Source organism: Numida meleagris, chromosome 3 (genome assembly GCF_002078875.1).
Source record: "Numida meleagris isolate 19003 breed g44 Domestic line chromosome 3, NumMel1.0, whole genome shotgun sequence".
NCBI classification, from domain to species: Eukaryota; Metazoa; Chordata; class Aves; order Galliformes; family Numididae; genus Numida; species Numida meleagris.
The window spans coordinates 15,168,559-15,189,088 of record NC_034411.1 but is presented as its reverse complement, the minus strand read 5'-3'; the positions used below and the strand labels follow the sequence as shown (position 1 = coordinate 15,189,088).

At 43.3% G+C, this 20,530-nt stretch overlaps 1 protein-coding gene across 2 annotated transcripts; it reads right to left on the bottom strand.

Moving 5' to 3' along the window:
- SNX5 (sorting nexin 5) lies at window positions 3,161–20,507 on the bottom strand. Of its 2 annotated transcripts, none has more exons than XM_021390956.1 (13): window positions 20,342–20,507; window positions 11,908–12,012; window positions 11,281–11,391; window positions 10,610–10,731; window positions 10,193–10,316; window positions 9,471–9,566; window positions 8,509–8,614; window positions 8,343–8,418; window positions 7,601–7,640; window positions 7,412–7,498; window positions 5,766–5,925; window positions 4,730–4,815; window positions 3,161–3,733 (listed from the first exon to the last, which is right to left on the bottom strand). In XM_021390956.1, the coding sequence occupies exons 1-13, from the start codon at window positions 20,372–20,374 to the stop codon at window positions 3,686–3,688; spliced, it is 1,194 nt and encodes a 397-aa protein (XP_021246631.1). In that variant the 5' UTR covers window positions 20,375–20,507; the 3' UTR covers window positions 3,161–3,685. The 2 variants fall into 2 exon arrangements, with proteins under 2 accessions (XP_021246631.1, XP_021246632.1); XM_021390957.1 differs by lacking the exon at window positions 20,342–20,507 and adding an exon at window positions 20,111–20,250.

Sequence of the window (20,530 nt, the reverse complement as noted above, 5' to 3'; positions counted from 1 at the left end):
AAATCACACCAAGTCCATGCTCACGGCCTGTCAGGGCTTTCTGTATTCCAAAGGCACAGGAACTGTTCTCTGCCTGGTTTACCACCCTCAGCATCAGTGATGCACCTCCCTGAAATCATTAGTGCTTGCATAAATCACAGCAAAATAGCTCACTCTCTTCTACAAGCACACTTGACCCTTAATCATTCCCTTTCTACAGCTACAACACCCTGTTTTATTGAATCCTTTGTTTTTTGCTATTTCAAGTGGTGCAATCTCATGCAACAGGACGTATTTATCAGCTTATCATACTTGACCAGGTTGGTTCCCATCTGCAGTTTTCCAGTACCCAGATGCTACATCCTCCCTAAGCATAACTGCCACCTGTTAGACCCATCCCTAAAATGCTCTTATTTTAGTACGCCTGACTCACTGCAAACTCACCATACCGGGACTGCAGCCCTCTTCATCCAGCTACCCTGCTGCCAGTCCCTTTTGGGTTCGCACTCTCAATCAGACCCACGGCTCTGTGCTTGTCTTACTTTCAGCTCTGCTCCACCAGAGCTAGTCAGCCAGATACCTGCAGCACCCGTTCATTCATTCTACCCCACTTCACCCTCACCATCCCAACAGTCATCTTCACTTCCCTGCAAGTAGAGATATGCTACTCTGTCCAAGGACATGAATCACATTCTTGCCCTCTAATATTGAGTACACAGCTGGATTCCTCAGGATCCATGCTTCTGTGGGGAAGATGAAAAACATCTGCTCCTTCTCAAGATAGGATAGAAAAACTACACTCCTAACTTAACATGTGTGGAAGGGAGCACTGTATCCCACAAACACAATATGCAGCCCAGCAGCTTTATGCTGGTAGAAACATTCTCCCTGATGAATGGCAGTTTCTCTATGCTATCTCCTATAACTCAAGCCATAGCACGGAACCAAGACGTAATGTACAAGATGTGCTTCTGCTATCAGCTCTGTGCCGAGATGCTTCATGGAGAATCCCTGGCCCATTACAGGCGGGACAAGCTCCAGCAGCAGAGACCCATTATTTAAACTCTTAGAGGCAACATGGCTGGAATGGACCTGTGCTGCAGGTCAGTGGCATGCTTACCTCCTGGTCACAGCACTGACAGTCTCTGCCAGCAACATTAGAGCTGGAAGTCTAACAAACCTGAGCAAACTTCATCAAACATTAGTTCGCCCTCTAACTTCATACAAAAAGCCACACAACACAGTAACCACAACAATGGTGATGCCTGTGCCTCTTCTCTGAAGTCCATTCACAACTCCTAGACCAGAGCAACAAGGCTGTGAAAGTAAACTGCTTTGCAGATGTGATGTGTAAGTGTACACTAAACAGCCAATCCTTGATTCAGGCATCTGTGAAATTCTGCTTCTGCCCTCCCCAGACAACCTTTCAAACTGAGTCCCAGCAATATTTGTAAACACTTGATGTCATATTGATGATCAACTGTCTTATCACAACCTGAACGTGCTTACCTTTGTTCTAAGGCGCTATTCAAGGCCATGCTACAAGTCAAGTTGTATTACAATAAACTTTAGTTGGTCCTTATCAGCAGAATGCTCACATACACAGTCAATTTCTCATAAATCTCAATATATGTCTAGCTGCCAGGTAGGAAACTAGGGTTTGCAGCAGTTTTCCAGTGCTTCCACCACAACTCTATCGGAAAGCAAACGTGGTGTTATTAGTTACTAGCTGTCCCAGACTGCCACCCACTGGCCTCCAGGAACACAATCTGTGCTGAGTGGTATTTTTCCAAGTAGCCGGCTTCAATGTCTGAAGCACGTTTGTGATGCACTCTACTGGCATAGCTAACAGAAGGCAGCTTCCTGCAAACAACCATGTCACTGACAAAGATTGTTTTATAGCTGCTTCCTTGCAGCTATTGTGCATTTGCTGATTACAACATTTGTATAAAACTAAACATTCAGAAGACTTTGTAATTATAATCTGATCAGAGCAGTATTTTAAGTAAGGCTACGTCAAACTTCCCTGAAGCAAAACTCATGAAAAAGCTATAAAAAAAAAATACAGACAACCCAAATGCTACAATTAGGTTCAGAAAGATCCATTGCATAAACAGCATTTTGCTGTCAAGCACCATAAGCAAGGCAATACTACTTTTCCTATACCACGTGCAATAGGTACAAAAGGACATGAAGCAACCACAGTTTCTGTGAGCCACAGCCGCATTCATCATGGCACAGCTGACATACCGACAGAGCCTAGGAACCTCAGCCTGCTCTTCTCTGAAGGAAAGAGCCAAAGTAATGGCAGAAGGTACAGCTCGCAGTTTTAGGAAAAGTTTGCCTGCTTGAACACCCCAGGACAAGCGAGCAGAGTTTTCTTGTTACAGGCAATGCTACCTACCTAACAACTCTGTAAGATGATGTGGTTGCCAAGAGCAGCACAGTGGAGTTCAAATAAATAAGCAGAAAGCTATGGAAGAGTGAGCAACTGAACAAGCTTGTCTGGTTGAAACTGCTTCAGACAGTTCAGAGCATAGCTATGTAGTCTGCTTTCAGCACAATCAGAAATTCAAACAAAAAGAAATATGCTCAAATTTCTCTTTTACTCTACAGAAAGCTGTCTCGAGAAAGGCATGGCTAGCTGACCCATATTCACACATGCCAAATGACAGCCACACTGTCATGCCACATTAGAGTTTCTAGGCCAAGTTGCCTAGATTATGGTACTGAACGCCCAGTTGGCCACACAAAGTTTAAAGACATTTAGTTTACACAGAAGCGTGACAAGGGCTGTGCTTGCAGCAGCCTTGAAGTTTCAAACAGCCTCTTGGTGCTAGCAGGAGGTGTCAAGATCAATAACACACAAATGAAGTGCAGTAAAGTGGTTTGACAGAGTCCAAGCCGTCCAGACCTAACAATGGTTTAAGAAAGTTTTGGTTTCCTTGGTGTATAGCATATAGCAAACAACAGTTCAAGAATGCTTCTCAAGCAGCAGCATGACCTCAACTCGCCATATTTCACATCAACATCCATTTCAAGAGCAATCCTACTGAGTCAAATATACATCTCCAGCGCACAGAATGAAAAGCTCCAGATGATGAGGAATGTGATAATTCTGTACCTGAAGCCTCAGTATGTCACTTACATCCCACACAAAGTCTTGCCATAGAGCAACAGCTTGTTTCATCAGATATCTTTATTTGCTGTATCACCCAAGTGTACAAATACTGAATGTAGTTATACAAATTCAAAATATACTGTAGTAGAAATCCATCTGGGAAGTGGAATGTTAAGATATTTGCTTTATAAAATTTCTACTCATAAGTCATTCTCACTTGCAAGTTTCAAATATATCAGGTCTATGACAACAGACTGCTTTGTGATCCTGCAAAATAGGAATTCTTCTCCAAAAACATTTTCTGCTAGATGAAGAATCAGTCAACAGCAATTTTTTCTTAAACATTTGACTCATTTTGAGTTATCAGTCAGCAGGATGTTAGCTACATCCAGACGACCCATATTCAATTCTGTTCTCATTTATACCAAGAAAGTCAATACATCACTATCAACATATTTAAGTATTAGTCAGATAATCTCAGTGACAATATTTATTTTAAGCTAATGAAATTGAGCCAATAAGTTACCCCGGCCATTGAGTGCAATTGATTTTTTTAATTCCTTCACATTTTCAGAATAAGGCTCCTTAGTTCTTGAACAAGTCAATACAGCTTTGCAGGAGAGAGATGTTATTCTGGAAAGGAAGAGAATTAGTTTCAGGTGAGTCAGACTGATTGTTTAAATCCTGCTCTCAACAATGAAGGAGCTTTCAAGATGTCAGGTCCAACCCCAGATTTTGTAGCTTGTGACAGTAATTAAGAGACTGTACTGCAGAAACAAGTATTCAAGCAATGTGTCAAAAACAGTCAGTGGTCTGCTCCTCTCTGTAAACTTGCAACTGTGACTTTGTCTGCCTGGGAAGGAGGAAAAGGATAGGGGACTAGGAAAGTAATTATTTATTTTTAAGTGGGCCAAACTAAGCCTTTCTTATGTCAAATTTAAGCACAGCACTGAAGTAGCTACCCATAACGAAGTCCAAGGCAATCAGAGAACAGAAAATTAGACTCTTTAAAACTTCCAAAAGAGGCTAGAGTTACCTCTTCTTCAGGCTTCCACTTTGTTCTCTAAATTAGCAGACCCTACAATTGGTATATGCATTCCTAAATTAAGATGTCAGTACACAACTTGGTCTCCCCATCCCACTCTGAGTTTACTTAGCACAGTGTCCCCCTTCATGAAGCCAAATGAGAAGAGTCGACAGCTAGATCACAAGCTGCAGAATGTGCCCACAGCTCTCAGTGACACATCCGTAGCTGCCCACTATCAGGCATATTCAGGAGGAGTCAAATCCCATAAATGAAGTGGCTTCACAGGAAGTTAAATGAGAGGATAACGTGCTACATGAGAAACTGAGAATTCTTACTCACAGGACAACAGGCCAGTGTTCTAGGAGTGACAGGCTGAAAACATCTGTTCCATACAGACAGTCTAAGACTGCCAGCACTTGTTCACAGTATACACAAATGCCTACAGACTTTCAATTCTTCTTTCTCCTCTTCTCCAGATCTCAGCTAGAGAACCTGACTGTTCTATTTTACAATTACTTGTCTTAAAAGGAAACCCAGCAAGTCATAAGTTGCACATTAATCACTTCTCTCAACCTACTTCTGTTCAATTCTAAAGAACACACCTTTGCATGTTTTATTTCCAGTTCTGCCATTTCAATTAGGTTTTTGCGGAAGGCTGTTATTCTCTTCTGTTTGAAGCTTATCAATTCTGTAGGAAGAAAGCATAAGCACAGATAAGACAGATGTACAAAGTAGTGTCTGAAGTTTCAGTAATGCCCCTTGTTTCATATTGTGCGACTCTAGTGCAGCATTTGACCACAAAAAGATTTAAGAGCTAAGTCTTACTATTTCTAGCCAGAAGATGCACTGAATCATATAACAGCGCTATCTTAGTAGACAAGTTGCCTATCTGCTCTAAAACAGAAGGAAATGTTATAGGAAAACAACAGGAATAAAATAGAAGTGAGCCACACAAGCTCTGGGAGAGGCTGGAGCATTTGGAAACCAGGAATAGGAAGGAAGTCGTGTTCAACATGAAGGTATGTTTCTTTTTAATACTGGCCAAAAGCATACAACTAAGAAGCAGCATTTGAGATTTGTTATCAGGCTCTCAACAGCACCAGGACAGAGCAAAAGTCTGTTTGCACAGCTGTTTGATGTGGAATCTGAGAACAAGAGTTCAGTCTAGAAAGCAAATGAGGGCTTATATTCTTCCTTTTAGGAAGTTTTTCCACTCAGAGGGTGGTGACGCATTGGAACAGGTTGCCCAAGGAGGTTGTGGATGCCCCGTCCCTGGAGGCATTCAAGGCCAGGCTGGATGTGGCTCTGGGCAGCCTGGTCCAGTGGCTGGCGACCCTGCACACAGCAGGGAGTTGAAACTTGATGATCTTTGAGGTCCTTTTCAACCCAGGCCATTCTATGATGATCCTATGATTATACTTAATGTTGGTCTAGTACCGACATTGCTTAGCTTCAGGCAATCATTCTTCAGAAGATACAGTTGCATGAATTTTTAAATGCATTTACACAGTCCCTAGGAACTCAAGACTCCTTGCTACAGGAGAGTGTTTAGAAGACTACAGCTGTTCAAGGTCACATTGAAACCATGACTGCATTAAAATCTCCCTTCAGGATAAGTACAGCAAAGTCTTTTTTTACCTTGTTTTGCAGATTCTGAAATTTTTTCAAACTTCTGGTAACAATCCTGTTGATGTGCCTCAGCCAGGTTGACATCCTTGCTCTTTAGCCTGGCTTTGTCTAGAGCTTTGTTTGAATTTTCATAACCAACAAGAGCCCTTGCTCGTCTGTATAGAAGATCCTGAAAGCAGACAGGAATAACATGTAGAAATCTTAAGAGGACTACAGTCCAAACTGAGGTTACAACTACTAGGAAGGAGGTTTCACTTCTTCCAGTACTAGATTATGCTTTTTCTAACAAGCTGTTCTAGCATTCTTTACTTTTAGCAAAGCAGTAGAAGCATTTCACCAGTACAGTATCACATGCTCAAGATGGTGACTTATGCCTTAATCAAGGAAGTATGAGGGCTATTTTAGTCATCATTTCTCCCTTTAAAACAGCTTCATCCTTCTGTAAGGTGGGCCCCCCCACCAAATAGTAATAACGCTACCTGAATTCCCTGTTTGCTTCCAGCAGGGTATACACTGTCATTTCATTCATTGTAGTCTCTATAGTTTGACTAAAACACTACACTAACTTAGACATAAGAAGCAGTACATGTCTCAGTGCCAATTCCTTTCTAATCTAGCAGCAGTATAGCCTTGATACCTAAGGAGTGGAACATCACACAGATGGAGCTTGTACTGAATACCCCAGGGTACATGAGATCAGAGATGCTATACTGGAAGAAGATGCCTGTCACTATACCTACATTCCATTTCTCAGCAACTTCACACCCCTGCCAAGTCAAGTATTTGATAGAAAAGTCTTGCTGGCAAGTGTTTTGCAGTTGCATCAATCTACCAAGACTGTTGGAAGTCCAGACTCCAGTAGCTGTCACATGTTTACCACCTATCTATGTGAAAGGGCTTCAGTACTTGGGATTTACTTAAGGATTTTTGTCATCAGCATTTTTAATGGGTTATAAATACTGGAAGTTTCAGAATGCTGGAAACTGAAACTCAATTGGTTCTAACTCACAGGAATCCAATGAGTCGTGGCTAAAGAAGTGGTATCCTAAAGTACATTAAAAAAGAACGTGGCCAGCAAATGGAAGGAGGTTCTCCTCCCCCTCTACTCTACCCTAGTGAGGTCACATGTGAGTACTGTGTCCAATCCTCGGCTCCTCAGTTCAAAAAAAGTCAGGGATCTGCTAAAATGAGTCCAGTGGACGGTGACAAAGATTATTAAGGGCCTGGAGCATCTCCCATAGAGCTTCTTTACTGGGAGAGTGACAAAGCACTGAAGCTGGCTGCCTAGAGAGGTTGTGGAGTCTCCTCCTCTGGAGATATTCAAGACTTGCCTGGACACTTACCTGTGCAATGTATGATAGGGAACCTGAGTCCAACCCACCTGCTAAAACAATCTCTAGATGTCCCTTCCAACTCCTACAATTCTGTGATCCTGAGTTCTTTACCTCTACATGCCAAAGAAACTGGTCAGAGATCTTAACCCTTCCATAACTGGACTAGTCAGCGGTTGCATACATAGTTTATATATTCTGCTGTCAGACAGAAGTGCCAGGTTTCTTAAGTGAGACAAGGGTCCACCTTCCTGTCTTAAAGCACAAAGAAAACTGAGTCACAATTCCCATAAAAATAAGCTTCAAAAAGAAAACAGTTCTCACCTTAGCAGCGTCTATATTGAGCATGTAGTATCTCAACAGTTCAGAGAGCTTTAAGTCTTCATCAGATGAAACTCTACTCTCCACCTTCTGCAGGAGAGATTATAGAATCTGCATGTAACATGACAGTGTCATCCAGACTTAGATTTTTTTTTTCTTTGTTATTTTTATTTTTCCCAAAGCTTCTCTTACCCTGAGTTTCTCAAAGAGCTCAGCAACTTTCAACAAGTACCTCAGGGAAGAAAATGCATAAGCATTAGATACAGATGTAGACAAGGGATTCAAAAAAGGTCTAGGTAGAAACATGCACAAAAGGTTTAATACAAGGTTTAATGGATTTTTTCTTAACATATCACTAGAGTTGAGCAATTGGACACCATTTAAAGTAACAACAAACAAGTGACATTAACAATCTTGTAGAGAATTTCCCACTGCTACTCTCCAAGAATGACAGACAGTTTTGTTCTGTTTTCCAGCTGTAAACTATATTAACAAAGCTCCAGTAAATTGTTATCAAGATGAATTTAATCTTAGAATGACTAGGCCTCCACAGGGTGAAGAAAACCTACTATTTTGGAACTTCAGAGGTCCTAGTGTAAGCTGTAAATGTATTTAATACATTAGAATACAGGTGTGTAACTTCTCCCCTGTTCTCTGAGTTTGCGACATGAATAAAATTCAAAGCTTCTGTATTGAAGAACCTTTGAGCAGTACAATTCAGCTCTACCGCACAAGTAGCAAGAGATCAGTTCAGTAAGCAACTGAATGCAATTGATACTCTTTCCTCTGATGCACCAGGTGCAGAGGAAGAAGTTTCAATGCCATTTGTGTGCAATTCAAAAAACTGAAACTAGCTATGACTCACTCCCCTGGATTTTCTGAAAACTTAGAATACCCACACTCAGAATGTTTATGAACAATCAGCACTGCTTACTTTTTGATAACTGTAGGTTCTTCTAATGCCAGGCTGTTCAAGCAAGCTGAAGTATAAATATAGTCATCTGCAATATCTGCAAGAACAAGAGAAAGTTTTCAGGCTACAGAAATCACTAAATCCAGTGAGACTGCAGGTCTTTAGAAAGGTCTTTGAAAAGATTCACTTTTACGAGATCTTGTCATCTTATCTGCTTTTGCACATGCATCCTTGATTCTGTTGTGGTAGTTTACAAGGAAAGTCTTCTCTTGCTCAAAAAAGTCATCTACTTCCTGAAAAAGAGTATAACCTGTTAAGTTATTTTACCACAGAGCACAGGCACTTTCCTATTTAGGGAAGGGTCTAAACAAACATCATTAGCTACGTGAGTGTTATGCCTGTCAATCTCTATTGAAAAGTAGAGTTCAAGAAAAGACCCCAAGAATTTCTAAGTTATTTGACAAGGCTGTTTTTTGTTTTGTTTTAAAAACACATTGAAGCAAAGATGGATTTGACACAAAACTATTCAGCCCTGCAGGCTGTCTGAAGTAACCAGAGAGCCCTCAAGGCTAACAGCTGTTGGAATTTAATTTCTCAGGCCTTCAACAGCACAGTAGCCAAATATTGAACAGTTTACAAGCTTATTTCAAATCCATACAAAACATATGCACTGTAACACTAGCTTCATGACACTGTATCTAGGATAGCAAGTCTATTTGAAAGAACTACCAAGGCAACAAGGTAGAAAAACTGAAGTTGAACCACTTACAGGAGTCTTTGGTATTTGATTTTAACCAGTACAAGCAGAAACCATAAGTTATGTTTATTCAGACCTCTGAAGTAGAGGAAAGCGCATTTGCTGAAGGTAAGATTCCCTCTGTCCCAACAGGATCAGGTGTTAGAACAACTCTTGCACATAAGGTTCTTGAAATACACTCAAGTCTTTAAAGCAGTCTACAATTTGTGTCTTTTTTAATAAAGAAGTCAAAATTAATATAGGTTACTCTGCGCACCTTGAGACAGCAGTAAGGTTAGCAGTAGCAACTCTAAGCATCACATACATTATGTCTAAAGCAGATAGCTAATGTCCCTTAAGAAATAAGAAGCAAACAAAAATAAGACAAACAGGAGGTAAACCAACTACCTTACCTTGACTCCAGACAGGAGGATTTCATCTGCACTCTTTACCACACTTTTTAGAAGGAAACCAAGCATCTCTTTTGTGTTTTTCCTCCGAACACTCAGCTAGAAGAGAGGCCAAGACAGCTTCAAAGTAATCCAGGATGGATGCAGGGAGAAGATGACTATTTTAATGTTTACAGAATAATAACATCGCTTATGTCAAATGTATGATAGAGCAGCCTGATTTACAAGCTCTTCTTAACACCCCAGTAAGTTCTATAAAAGGTAGAACAGGTAACAGATAGCTTTACTAGAAGTTCAACTGTTCCACACCACAGATTTTTGTGATTCCCAGGAACAGCTCATTTTCTCAACAGGTAACATCAATCAGCATCCACCACTTATGACCTACAAAATGGATGCAGTAGTAACTTCAGCACACCAATATTCTTCATTTTAAGGACCATGAAAGAGACAGCAGAAGCACATCTGCACAGCATTTGTTCCTAAGATCCAAGGACACATCAAGTTGGCTTCCTAACTAACTTGAATACAGTTAAGAAATGCTATGAGATTTGCAGCAAAGTGACCTAAAGACAGGCCTTCATCTTTTAATCATTTCACAGAACTACTACTGGCAACATCTCCTTGCTGACACTGTGTATAGATTTATATAACATTCTAACCACACAGAAGAGTGACAGCACTTGTAACGCCCTGCCTCCCATAGGAAGTAGAAAGTGTCTTACATCCTGGTCATACTCCAAGAAAACACAAAAATTGTGATCTTTGCTGAGCACAGGATGAGAAGAAATCCGCTGAAGGAAGATTTCATGTGATGATACAGTCTTCTTGAAGACAGCAAGGTATTCACTGAAAGAAAAAAGACTGAGATTCATCTACAACTTCAGTGTACAAAGAATTGCTTCCAGTTTTCCAGTAAAAATATTCAGTGTGCTTCTGAAATAGCTAGCTAGTGACTGAGAAGCTATTTTCAGTCTCTAACTAGGAAGTTTTCCCATTTGAGAGAAGCTTTATCAACTCCCTAATTCCAAGACTTTACAGAATATCAGGCAGCAGCACCTTCAACATCAGTTAGCACTAAATATATTGCTCTCCCAGAAGGCTTTACATTCAGCCTGTAGCAGCAGACTCACTCTACTTACGCTTCCAGCTCTTGCTTCATTTTGGCAAACTCCTCTTTTGTCATAGATACTTCTCCTTCCCCTAGTTTCTGCATCTTCTCTCTGGGACCATCAAAGTCAGGCTTTGAAGGTGCTGGAGGTATCTAGCAAAGGAACAATTAGTTAGTGATAGATGGCAACAATCTTAAGCTTTACAGAGTTCATTGTAGCACTCTGTAGAAGGTGGCATTTTTGTACAGTCACGTCAAGCCAGCAAGGCTCAGCAACCAGGAGACTCAGAAGCACGCCAATGTCTAAGTTTCAAATTGCCCCTCCCAGCTCTGTGCTACTCCTGCCCTTTGAAGCCAAGCAAGAGAAAATCTCTCTACTATCCACTCCATAGCCAGCTGCCTGCTGTGGCAGTTGAATAATCCTAAGACAAGACAGACTACTTAATAGATCAGCCTACTGTGTCACCTTCAGGCAGATATTAGCCCCACTGCGGAGTAGGAGATGTGGCTGTTTTGCTGCTACCAGCCAAAGTTAACAGTAGAGCTGTACCACACGAGTGAGTAAAGCAGAAGAAAGTATAAGGAACATCCAAGTCATGGAACACCAGCAGCAATGGTAAAGCAGACCTCATGTCTTTATTACTTTCCACATTAAATTACCACAGTATTCTATTTAGAATCACATTTTCAGGAACTACTTACAATGAGTCCTGCATACTCCTCAGTTTCACTGAGTGTGTCATGCAGCCACACAAAATCTTCATGCTGCCTTGTAACTGAAAACTCGGGACTTTGAAAAGCTGGCAGTGTAGTCTGGAAGAGAAGATAAGGAAGCTCTGCTGTTTTGTAAATGAGTGCTTTTAGAAACAGTTCTGCCTATTTTCAAAGGAAGCTATTTTTCCTAGTAAGAGCCTCGCCTACTCCCTTTTAGCTGAGCTGGCACTCAAATGAGAGCCTTACTAAGGACATTATTTGAAGAAAAGGCACTGCTGTATAACAGCATTAATACATTTTATTTTGTGGCATCTCACAGTAGCTGCTTTCCCCCAACCCCCCAGCCTTCCTACTCTCAAGCTACTTTTTTTTTTTTTTTTTAAAATAAAGTAAAGCCAACCTAGTGTATCAGTTACCTTGCCTCTAAAGGGAGTGTTCAAGTCTTAAGAAGTGTAGAAGTTTGTCTTTATACCCTCAGGCCAACTTTAACTGGAAAAGCTCCATTTAATTAGATTTCCCTCATTGCCAAACTAATGTTTGCAGGTATGCATATTGCAAATACACAGATTACTTGCATCATATTTACAAAGACCACCTTCTAACCCATTATCTTACCTTAGTATGTACCGTGAACTTCACTCTGTCCTTTTCACTCAGGGCATCAGGTATATCAATTTGGAGAGAAGGATCAACATTCAGGTCTACAGATACAGACCTCAGCTACAACAGAATTCACAAAACAAGTTCTGGTTAAGCATCAAGTAGGCTTAGTGAAGCTAAACTGGTCATCAGCATTGTCAACAAGAACCACATCGCAGCAGACTGCTGCCTCAAGGAGCAGTACACACAGAGGTACATGGCAGCCTTGACACAACCCTCCCTTCCAAGTACATAAAATAAGAAGGGTGTTACTTAAAAGTCTACAGACCCAATTGCTAGGGAACACACTAAGAGTATTAGTGAAATATTCCTAGAAAGAAGCATCTTCACCTCAGCACTTCTCCAGCTTATTTACTAAGCACATCAAGCCAAAGTCTGTTAAATCATTTTGAAGAGAGTAACAACACTAATAGTCCTCCTCATTATTCTGTACTTCAACAATATTAGGAAGAACAGCTCTTAAGTGCCTAGCGACCTGTTTCCTTATCCTTACATCAGACAGCTGCTCCAGTCTTGCACAAGATTTGATTTTTATCTACCATAAAGGGCAACCCGTAGGCAAAAACTGGGTGCTTCCTTCCCAAGCCCAGATTGGTCACTGCAGTCACTCTGATTTTCCATAACTACCACACATGAAGTTAAGTTCCACAGTGGCATCTCCACTAACTGTTCTAATAGCCGTGAAGATTTCTTTGCCCCTGGGGAAAAATGGACCAGATGCGTAAAACCTCCTTAGACTCCCATGAGTCTAAGATCCAAGTGTTTGCCAAGAACTGGACCAAAACCCAAGAATAGCGGGGCACTAACACTGCATCTGTATAATCTTATTTTCAAAATACCTGGCATCAAGTTAATAGCTGCTAGAATGCACACATGCTGTTTAAAGAATGCCCTGGTGAGCCAGAATGAGAACTGGTCTCAGAGATACCTGAGCTTCGCTTTATGAAAGCTATTTATACTTTTAACTACAAGACTCTACGTCTCCTGAATTCAAAACATAACTTTCCTAGACAGTCTTTGCCTGGCAACATTTTAGGCTTCTACTTGGAACAGCCATGAAGAGGTTTCTGAGCATGCTTTGTGGACGAGCTCCAAATAAACCCTTTACAGGAGATCACAGAGCCTATCATGTTCAACAAAGACCAGACTTGCCCTCCCAGTGATTCAGACAAGGGCTTTAAACAGATCCAGTGCCTTCCTTAGCAGGAGACATTTCCCGTTTCCAGCCCCTTGAGTCCAGAATCTCATTTCAACTGCACCTACTTTTTCTAGAGCAGTGGAATAGCCTTCTCAGTCAAGGATATAAGTGGTGAAGGAGCTCAGAGTTCCACAAGTTACAGCCCTGCAGATATTCCTTATGAGGACAATGCTTTTGGACTCCCTGCAGATGAGGCTGTGGCAATCATCACCATGCTCTGGGATGCCAGAGAAGTGGCCAGGTTATGCTGAACCTTACTGCTTTTGAGCACAAGCTGTAGTCATTTTCTCCCTCTGGTTTATGAATTGAGCTTCCTTCAACTAGTTGTACTACACTGCTTGTACCCAAACATTCAGGGCAAACAGCCTCAGACAGCTACATGACCTCAGCAAGAAGCAGAAGATTTTAGGCATATCTAGCACAGATAACTGCCGATTATAGGTACACGCATCCAGTTTCTACATCAAGGAGATGCAACTATCTAGATATCAAGAAATACAAGCTACTGAACACAAGTTATCGCCAGTTTCAGACATCTATTCTAGAAGCCTGCAAGAGCCCCAGCCTACATTACGGTGGTTCTTGCATTACAAATCTTGTCTCGTAAAAGGCTCTTCCCTCAGCACTGCAGTCTAACAAATCATTCTTATTTCCTGCATAAGGGAGAAACTGCTGATCAAGGTCACAACACAGGAAGTTTGCTGAAGAACAACTGTCAGAGCTGGGCCAAATCCTGAAGCTATCCTTTAGAGATGATTTTGACTGCATTCCCAAGAAAGACAGCTCAAGAGATAGGCCAAGGCAATGCTGTTTCACCACCCTGCAGCATATTGGTTAACAGAAGCCAGGAGCCTGCACATACCACCTGCTAACCACAAGGTCCAGCACTGAACCCATAAGGAAATAGCATCAGAGCAAGGCCATCATACTATGGATTGCTTGAATGCTGCTTTAAGCTTCTGTAAAGCTGCATAAGAGCTGATGAGAGGTTGTCCTTTTTAAGGTGAAAGCTTAACTTCCAAGAGCTTTGGAAACCTCCCTCCCCTTCATCTGGCCACCTGTGAACTGCAATCCAGACCTGCCAGACAGCAAGTCTCCCTGCTAGCCTGCAAAGGGCACAGCTGCCAGGCTTGCATGTATCTGCCCCTAGCCAGGCTGCTGCTGGATAGACTCCAGCTATCACTAATAGTTACTGTTAGCATATACGCTCATGCCCCCACACCTAAAAGAGGGATACCCCAGACACTGTGCTCACAGAGCATACCCTGTAAGGGCAGCCCTAGCAGCCCAGACACTGCTCAGCTCTGAATGTATGAGACTCCTGGCACCATGGGGACCCCAGCCACCAAGTGAGGCTGCTCATCACATTTCCCTGCAGGTACGCAGTTCTCCCTAGGAAGGCACAGATGAAGCAGCACAACACAGAGCTGCGGTTCAGAGGTCACCAACAGCAGCTGCACCACTCCACTCAAGCACCAGAGGAAGGCTAGGTAGAAGGCCACCATTCAGGGAATAGTTTCACAGGGAGCAGAGTTTGCAGTTTGTTGCCACCTGAATGAAAGGCAACTTTCAGCATTTCCCAGCTGCTACGATGCCAGATAACACCAGCAGCCAAAGCAGCGAGATGCAGTCCCTCTTACTGTGTTTTGCATCCTGCTTACTTATCTCCACTGTCCAAACAGGATCAGCAGAGCTAACAATACAAACTGCTGAGTCTGTGAAAAGTATGATAAGCTAAAGGAAACTGCCTCCTCTCAGCTAAACTACAGGAAAGGTTACACAAACCAGCCAGTCCTGAATTTGGGGGCTTTCTTACTAAGTGCCGCAGAGGAAGTAACCTGTGATTAGATGCTGTCCTCAGCTCTCCACGCCTAGTAGTTGCCTGCACCGGAGGTAGGGATGGAAGTATGGACACGAGACAGTACTTTTTTGTCAGATTAAAACAATTTGGCAAGAACCTGCAACTTACAGCTTCAGCACTCCCCAGAAATGCTACTTAAGTGGAGCTTAGTGCCCCAGGAGGGCCTCATTTACAAAGAGCAACTGGAAGTCATCAGCAGTGCACCTCAGAGCAGTATGTACAGACACACGGCCCATAACAGGTGGGTCCAAAAACCAGAAGAATCAAGAACTACTTACTGAAAAAAATCTCGGCCCCGCCCTAAACACATGATGACCTAGCCTATGCATAAAGATCACTGCAGGCTGAAACATAAAGCATTTCATTGTTGCAGAACAGCACAGGATTATCAACCCTACCCGGAGTCTTAGCATCAGGTCTTCCAGTAATATGAAACTGAGGATCAGAAAGCCACCAGTCTATTTGAGCCCTGTGAAGGTCACTGTTGCTCCTAACTCCAGGCCAGAGACCTTTCAGATTACACAATCATGGCAGAAAGGCTCACACTACAAAGAGAGCATTCACACTGCCCAGCTTTGTGCAGAGCACTGTTTCCCTGTAGCACTTCTCCACTGAACTGGAATCAAGGAGCTCTTCCCTCCCCACCCCTCCACCCCCCAAAACTTATCAGCTCTACACAGTACTAACCCAATGAGCACCCAGAGCAGATGCTCCACACTAACCCTTGATATCAACACAATTACCTGCCCCGGTAGCACTAGCAGTACATCTTTCATGATGTACTCATAATGAGAAAAAACTTGCTTACAGCCATAGGCAGGCTGTGCAGAACCTTCTTTTATCTCCGGGCCCCAAGGCTTGTTCCTTTACAGTATCAGGCATCCAGCCCAAGGTCTTCCTGGGAAACCACCCCAGCTGAGCTCCCCAGCCTGCAGTGCCTGACAGCTCTTCTCCACCAGGAAGCATTTCACCACTAGGACATCATTGCTTCCTGCCTACAGTGGGCAAAAGGTTTCCCATCCCAGCAACCAGAATGTAGCCTGTCCTCCCTCACATGCTCAGTGCCAGGGGGATATGACCAGAGCTCAGCAGCTGGTGAGAGCATGTCTCGCTTACAGCAGAGAGCTGCTAAGGATGGCGGCTCCTGGAGCAGCACCGCAGGGAAGCAGCAGAATTGGGTTGGAAACCTGAACACACTCCAACTAGCAGAGCATAGCATCCCTACTTTCACCCATCATTTCCCTTTCCCTGGAAGATTTTAGAATTTTATAGTTTGCAACAACTACACCAGCTTTTATAGTACTGATGCCTTCAGCTTCCAGTCTCATGCCTCTTCACCAACTTATACTGGGACCCCAGGACTTCATGAGGACTCACGGAAAGCTGGTCCCTGTTCAGTAAAGATACTATCCACCATAACTCCAACTTAAGTTAAGTTGGAAATCAAGTGTGATGCAGGACATCACACATAGCTCTCCAGAAAAAGAGATAATCATCACATTGACTGCTTTAAGCTTCAGGACACACAGACATTATGGTACCAATAAGGACACTGTGATAAGTCACCCAATCTCAACACTGAAAAGATAGCAGAGAGAATATTACTGACCAATCCAGGCAGAATTTCACAGCAGTTATTCTATTGCTGAAAGAAAAATGTTGGACCACTTAAGTACAATCCAGTGCTGATCATCATCTACTCGGGCTTCAACTTGACAAACAAGTTTCTGATCAGGCCACACTCAGCACAAGCACTTCTTCATACTTGCAAGCTCCCAGTGGAAGGAAACGTCCTCAGCCACAGAAGCCTGGTTCTGGCACATGTCCCAAGCTGCAGCTTTTAGAATCACATTCTTTGCAATTTTGCATCAATTTTGCATGACTGTGTCACTTCTCCATTCTAACAAAAGAATCTGCCAGCACAAGCAACTGTGTACAACATCTGACCGTTTGTGAAATAAGAACCCATATTCATTCTCAATGTCTGATTAATCCATGGGTTTCTAACATAACTTGGCTCCCACAAGGAGCAAGTAACCCTTCAACAAGAGCTTGTACTTCACAGAACCTTCTACCAATTGTCAGCTGCAGCCAGCTCCCTTCTTGCTGATCACCTCCTTGCTGTCACTCAACCCACAGCCACAAATATAACGTCAGAAGTAATTACATCTGCCACTACCCAGCTTCTATTTAAAAAAAAAAAAAAAAAAAAAAGAGTAGGCTAATTAAACCAGTTTAAGTGCTCTCTAGAGGCCACTAGAAGATCATGACATTTTCTGGCAGTTTCTAGAGAACTTTCAGTTCTAGAGTGCCTTGTTTCAACACCCCAGAGTTAACCAGCAGCCTTTCAGGGTAAGTGGCCAACACACATTAGAAATATTACTTCCTAGAACTGCACTTCAGTCATATTCAGCACAAGTAGCTTTAGATTCTCCTTAATCAAGATACTAAAGATACATCAAAGTACACCACATGCATGCAACAAAGGGTGAACACAGTAGATGAGAAGCTTTGATTTTGCAGCCTTTAGGACAGAACTGCTATTATTTCTCTGGCATTTAGCTGAAATAGTCCTCAAGTTGTCCAAGTAACACATAACCAGGAAAACTGAAGCAGGTTTCTTGTATGCAGTCTTCACATTGCTACTTACACTATAGAAAACTCTCCCAAATCTGTGATTTTTTGGACTGTAGAATTCCAGTGGGGCAATGAGTTGATTATTCCCTCTTAATCTTTGATCTAAGCAACGCAGCAGCTTAGTTTAGTCCCAATGAGATGCTATTCCTCACTGAGTGCAGAGTTTTCCAAGCAAGCAGAAAGCAGGCTCTATGGCTAGAGCACCTGCTGCCACTGGCTGCGCAGCATGCTGCCCTGATCATTCTACTCTCCTGTCAGAGGGATCCCAGCTTCGCTCTTTTCTCAAGTGGTCAAACAGCACTCTACAGAAGGATTTATGGTAAGGATACTGCCAGCATTCAGGGTTCCCATATTTCAAGCAAAAGCCTCTGGCTCACCTTGGTCCAGCTAGCAGCACATAAGAATTCCCTCCTGTCCAGGAGGGAAGCACCAGCTTTGGCAACACAGGCCAAGTTCACCCTGGCACAACAATTCGCCTGCAGAGCAGAGCTTATGGCAAGGTACTTTCAGCCTATATTTCATCTGTAACATGAAGTCTGCCCAGCTAAGATGGAAATTGTGCAACAGAAGCAAGCTCCTAAGCCATACTCAGCATTTCCAAGAATGTTTTGCTGACCTCCCGTAGTGAGGCCAGAACTGGTAAAAGGGACTCCGCAACACATGCAATCTTCACCTCCCGTGGATCTGAGATTTTGTCATTAGTCCAAACCACTGGGCCAGCTTTATAGATGCTTATAGCCTGGAAAGCACAATATTCCTATTTAGTAGCTTTCATCCTGCTAGCAGTTCATCTCCCTACAAAGTGTTTTCTTGCAGAGCAGAAGACCTACTAGGCAACTCTTTCTTTCCAGAGCATCCAGCAGAAATTGGCTAGAAAAGAGAACTGCTGTTCAGGAGTGCTGACAGTAGGTCCCTGGCTACAGCCTAGCAACATAACATTTCATCTTCCACTGACTGTTGTGAAGAAGAGCAGCCACCACACTCACTCTTACTATTTTGATCTAGAACAGTATTTTGAACATTTAAGTCTACAGTTCAATAATCAAGCATTTGAACAAATACAATATATTCACAAAAGCTTAGCTTGGCAGTCCCACCGCTTGCTTCAGTTTCTGAAGTGCCTTTTCCTCTCCATTATAGTATCTTTCCCACCACACTTACAATCCCCCTTATCCTACCGATCCTCCCTTCCTCTTCCTATATATCTTGACACTCTTCTGCTTTGCCTACTCAGGGTCAGTTTTTAACTTGTACTCACCAACAATTCCTACTCAAGGTTAGCACAAAATGATGTTTCCTTCACAGACAGAAGCTTTATCTACTGCCCACATACCGAAATAGGAACAGACAAGATAGCTGTGTTTCTATCTTCACTACAGCTGCTGGAATCCCAAGAGAGCCTTACTACCTGAAAAGCTAGTTAATCTTTGGTCATTTACTGCTGGAATTTAAAGCTACTTGAACCCTCAGTGGGAACATTCTCCCCTCCGTTCAGTGTTCCTACCCATTACGTTAGAAAGGCAAATTAATACACAGTTACTTATTGCTGCGAGACAGCTGATGTTTTACCTTCTCACCTGCAGATTCTGCAGCCTACAAAAGCTTTCACTCACTACTCTCAAGTGACAGATATTTTATTTAATGCTTGTCTTTTCATGCATAGCAGAAAGAAGTAGAAGCAGCACCTGGTTCACAATACAAAGTGAAGAACTAGAAGGCAAGACACTTAAGTTTCTGTCAGCTCAATAGGTCAAGTTTGTTTTAAAAGATTCATGTTCTAGGGAAGCAGATGGAAGGAAAGAGGTTATTTAACAAGACCATTCAAGGTAGATGTATTTCATACATCTGGAAGGGACCTTAAATCCAACCAAGTCCCAAACCTCAGCTGTTGGCAGGGCTGCCCCCACCAGCTCAGGCTGCCCAGGGCCCCATCCAACCTGGCCTTCAGCGCCTCCAGGGATGGGGCACCACAGCTTCACCAACTCTGAGTAAAAAAAAATTCCTCCTGATAGCTAATCTAAATCTCCCCTCTTTTAGAGGGGCATTTCTAGCCTTTCAAGTCCTCCGAGGCACCCCCCAGAAGATTGGAGAAGACACTGACAAGACAACCCTTTAACAGCAAAAACAGCTTGAAGTGCAATTCATCTTCCAGTGAGTTCAGTTTAGGCATAATGCAAACTATATTCAGATCCAGCATTACAGAGGCCAGCCAGGCAGCTGACCCCTGCTGGAAGGCTGTCTTACCTTCAACTGAAGGTGCTGGAGGCAGTTATTAAGCCATACAGACTTAGCCAGGCAGACTACTTGGTAGATGAAGCGTCTCTAAGCACTGCCTGCACGCACTCCCATTAAACACCTCACAAAGTTCCCATCTCAGCCTTTAAGCTGCACTTCCTCTGAAGCAGCGCCCCAACCCAGCAAGCCTTCCCACACACACTCAACGCCGAAACCTCAGCACTCACTTTGGGCTTTGACATCCCCAGGCAGCACTACACAGAACACAAAGCCAAGCCAGCGCCTGACGCGACAGCCGGAGCAAAGGGGAGGTACAGCCCAGTGACAGCTGACAGCCCCTCAACACAGGCCACCGGCTGGTACCGCACCTTTCAACGCTCTCAACGCCCGCAGCCCAGCAGAGCAGGCCCAGTGCAGGGCCGCCCAGCTCCCGGCAGCACTCAGCGCTGCCCCCTCACCTTGCTCTGCGCGCCGTCCCGGAGCAGAGCCATGTTCCACTACCGCCAACCGCCCGCCTGCCGCCTCACGGCCGCCGCCACCCCTCATATAGTGCGGGGCGGGACCGCTGCGCCCGGCCCCTCGGCGCGGCGGCCATGTTAGGTGAGGGCAGCGTGCCGCTTGCCTTCATCCAAGATGGCGGCGCAGTA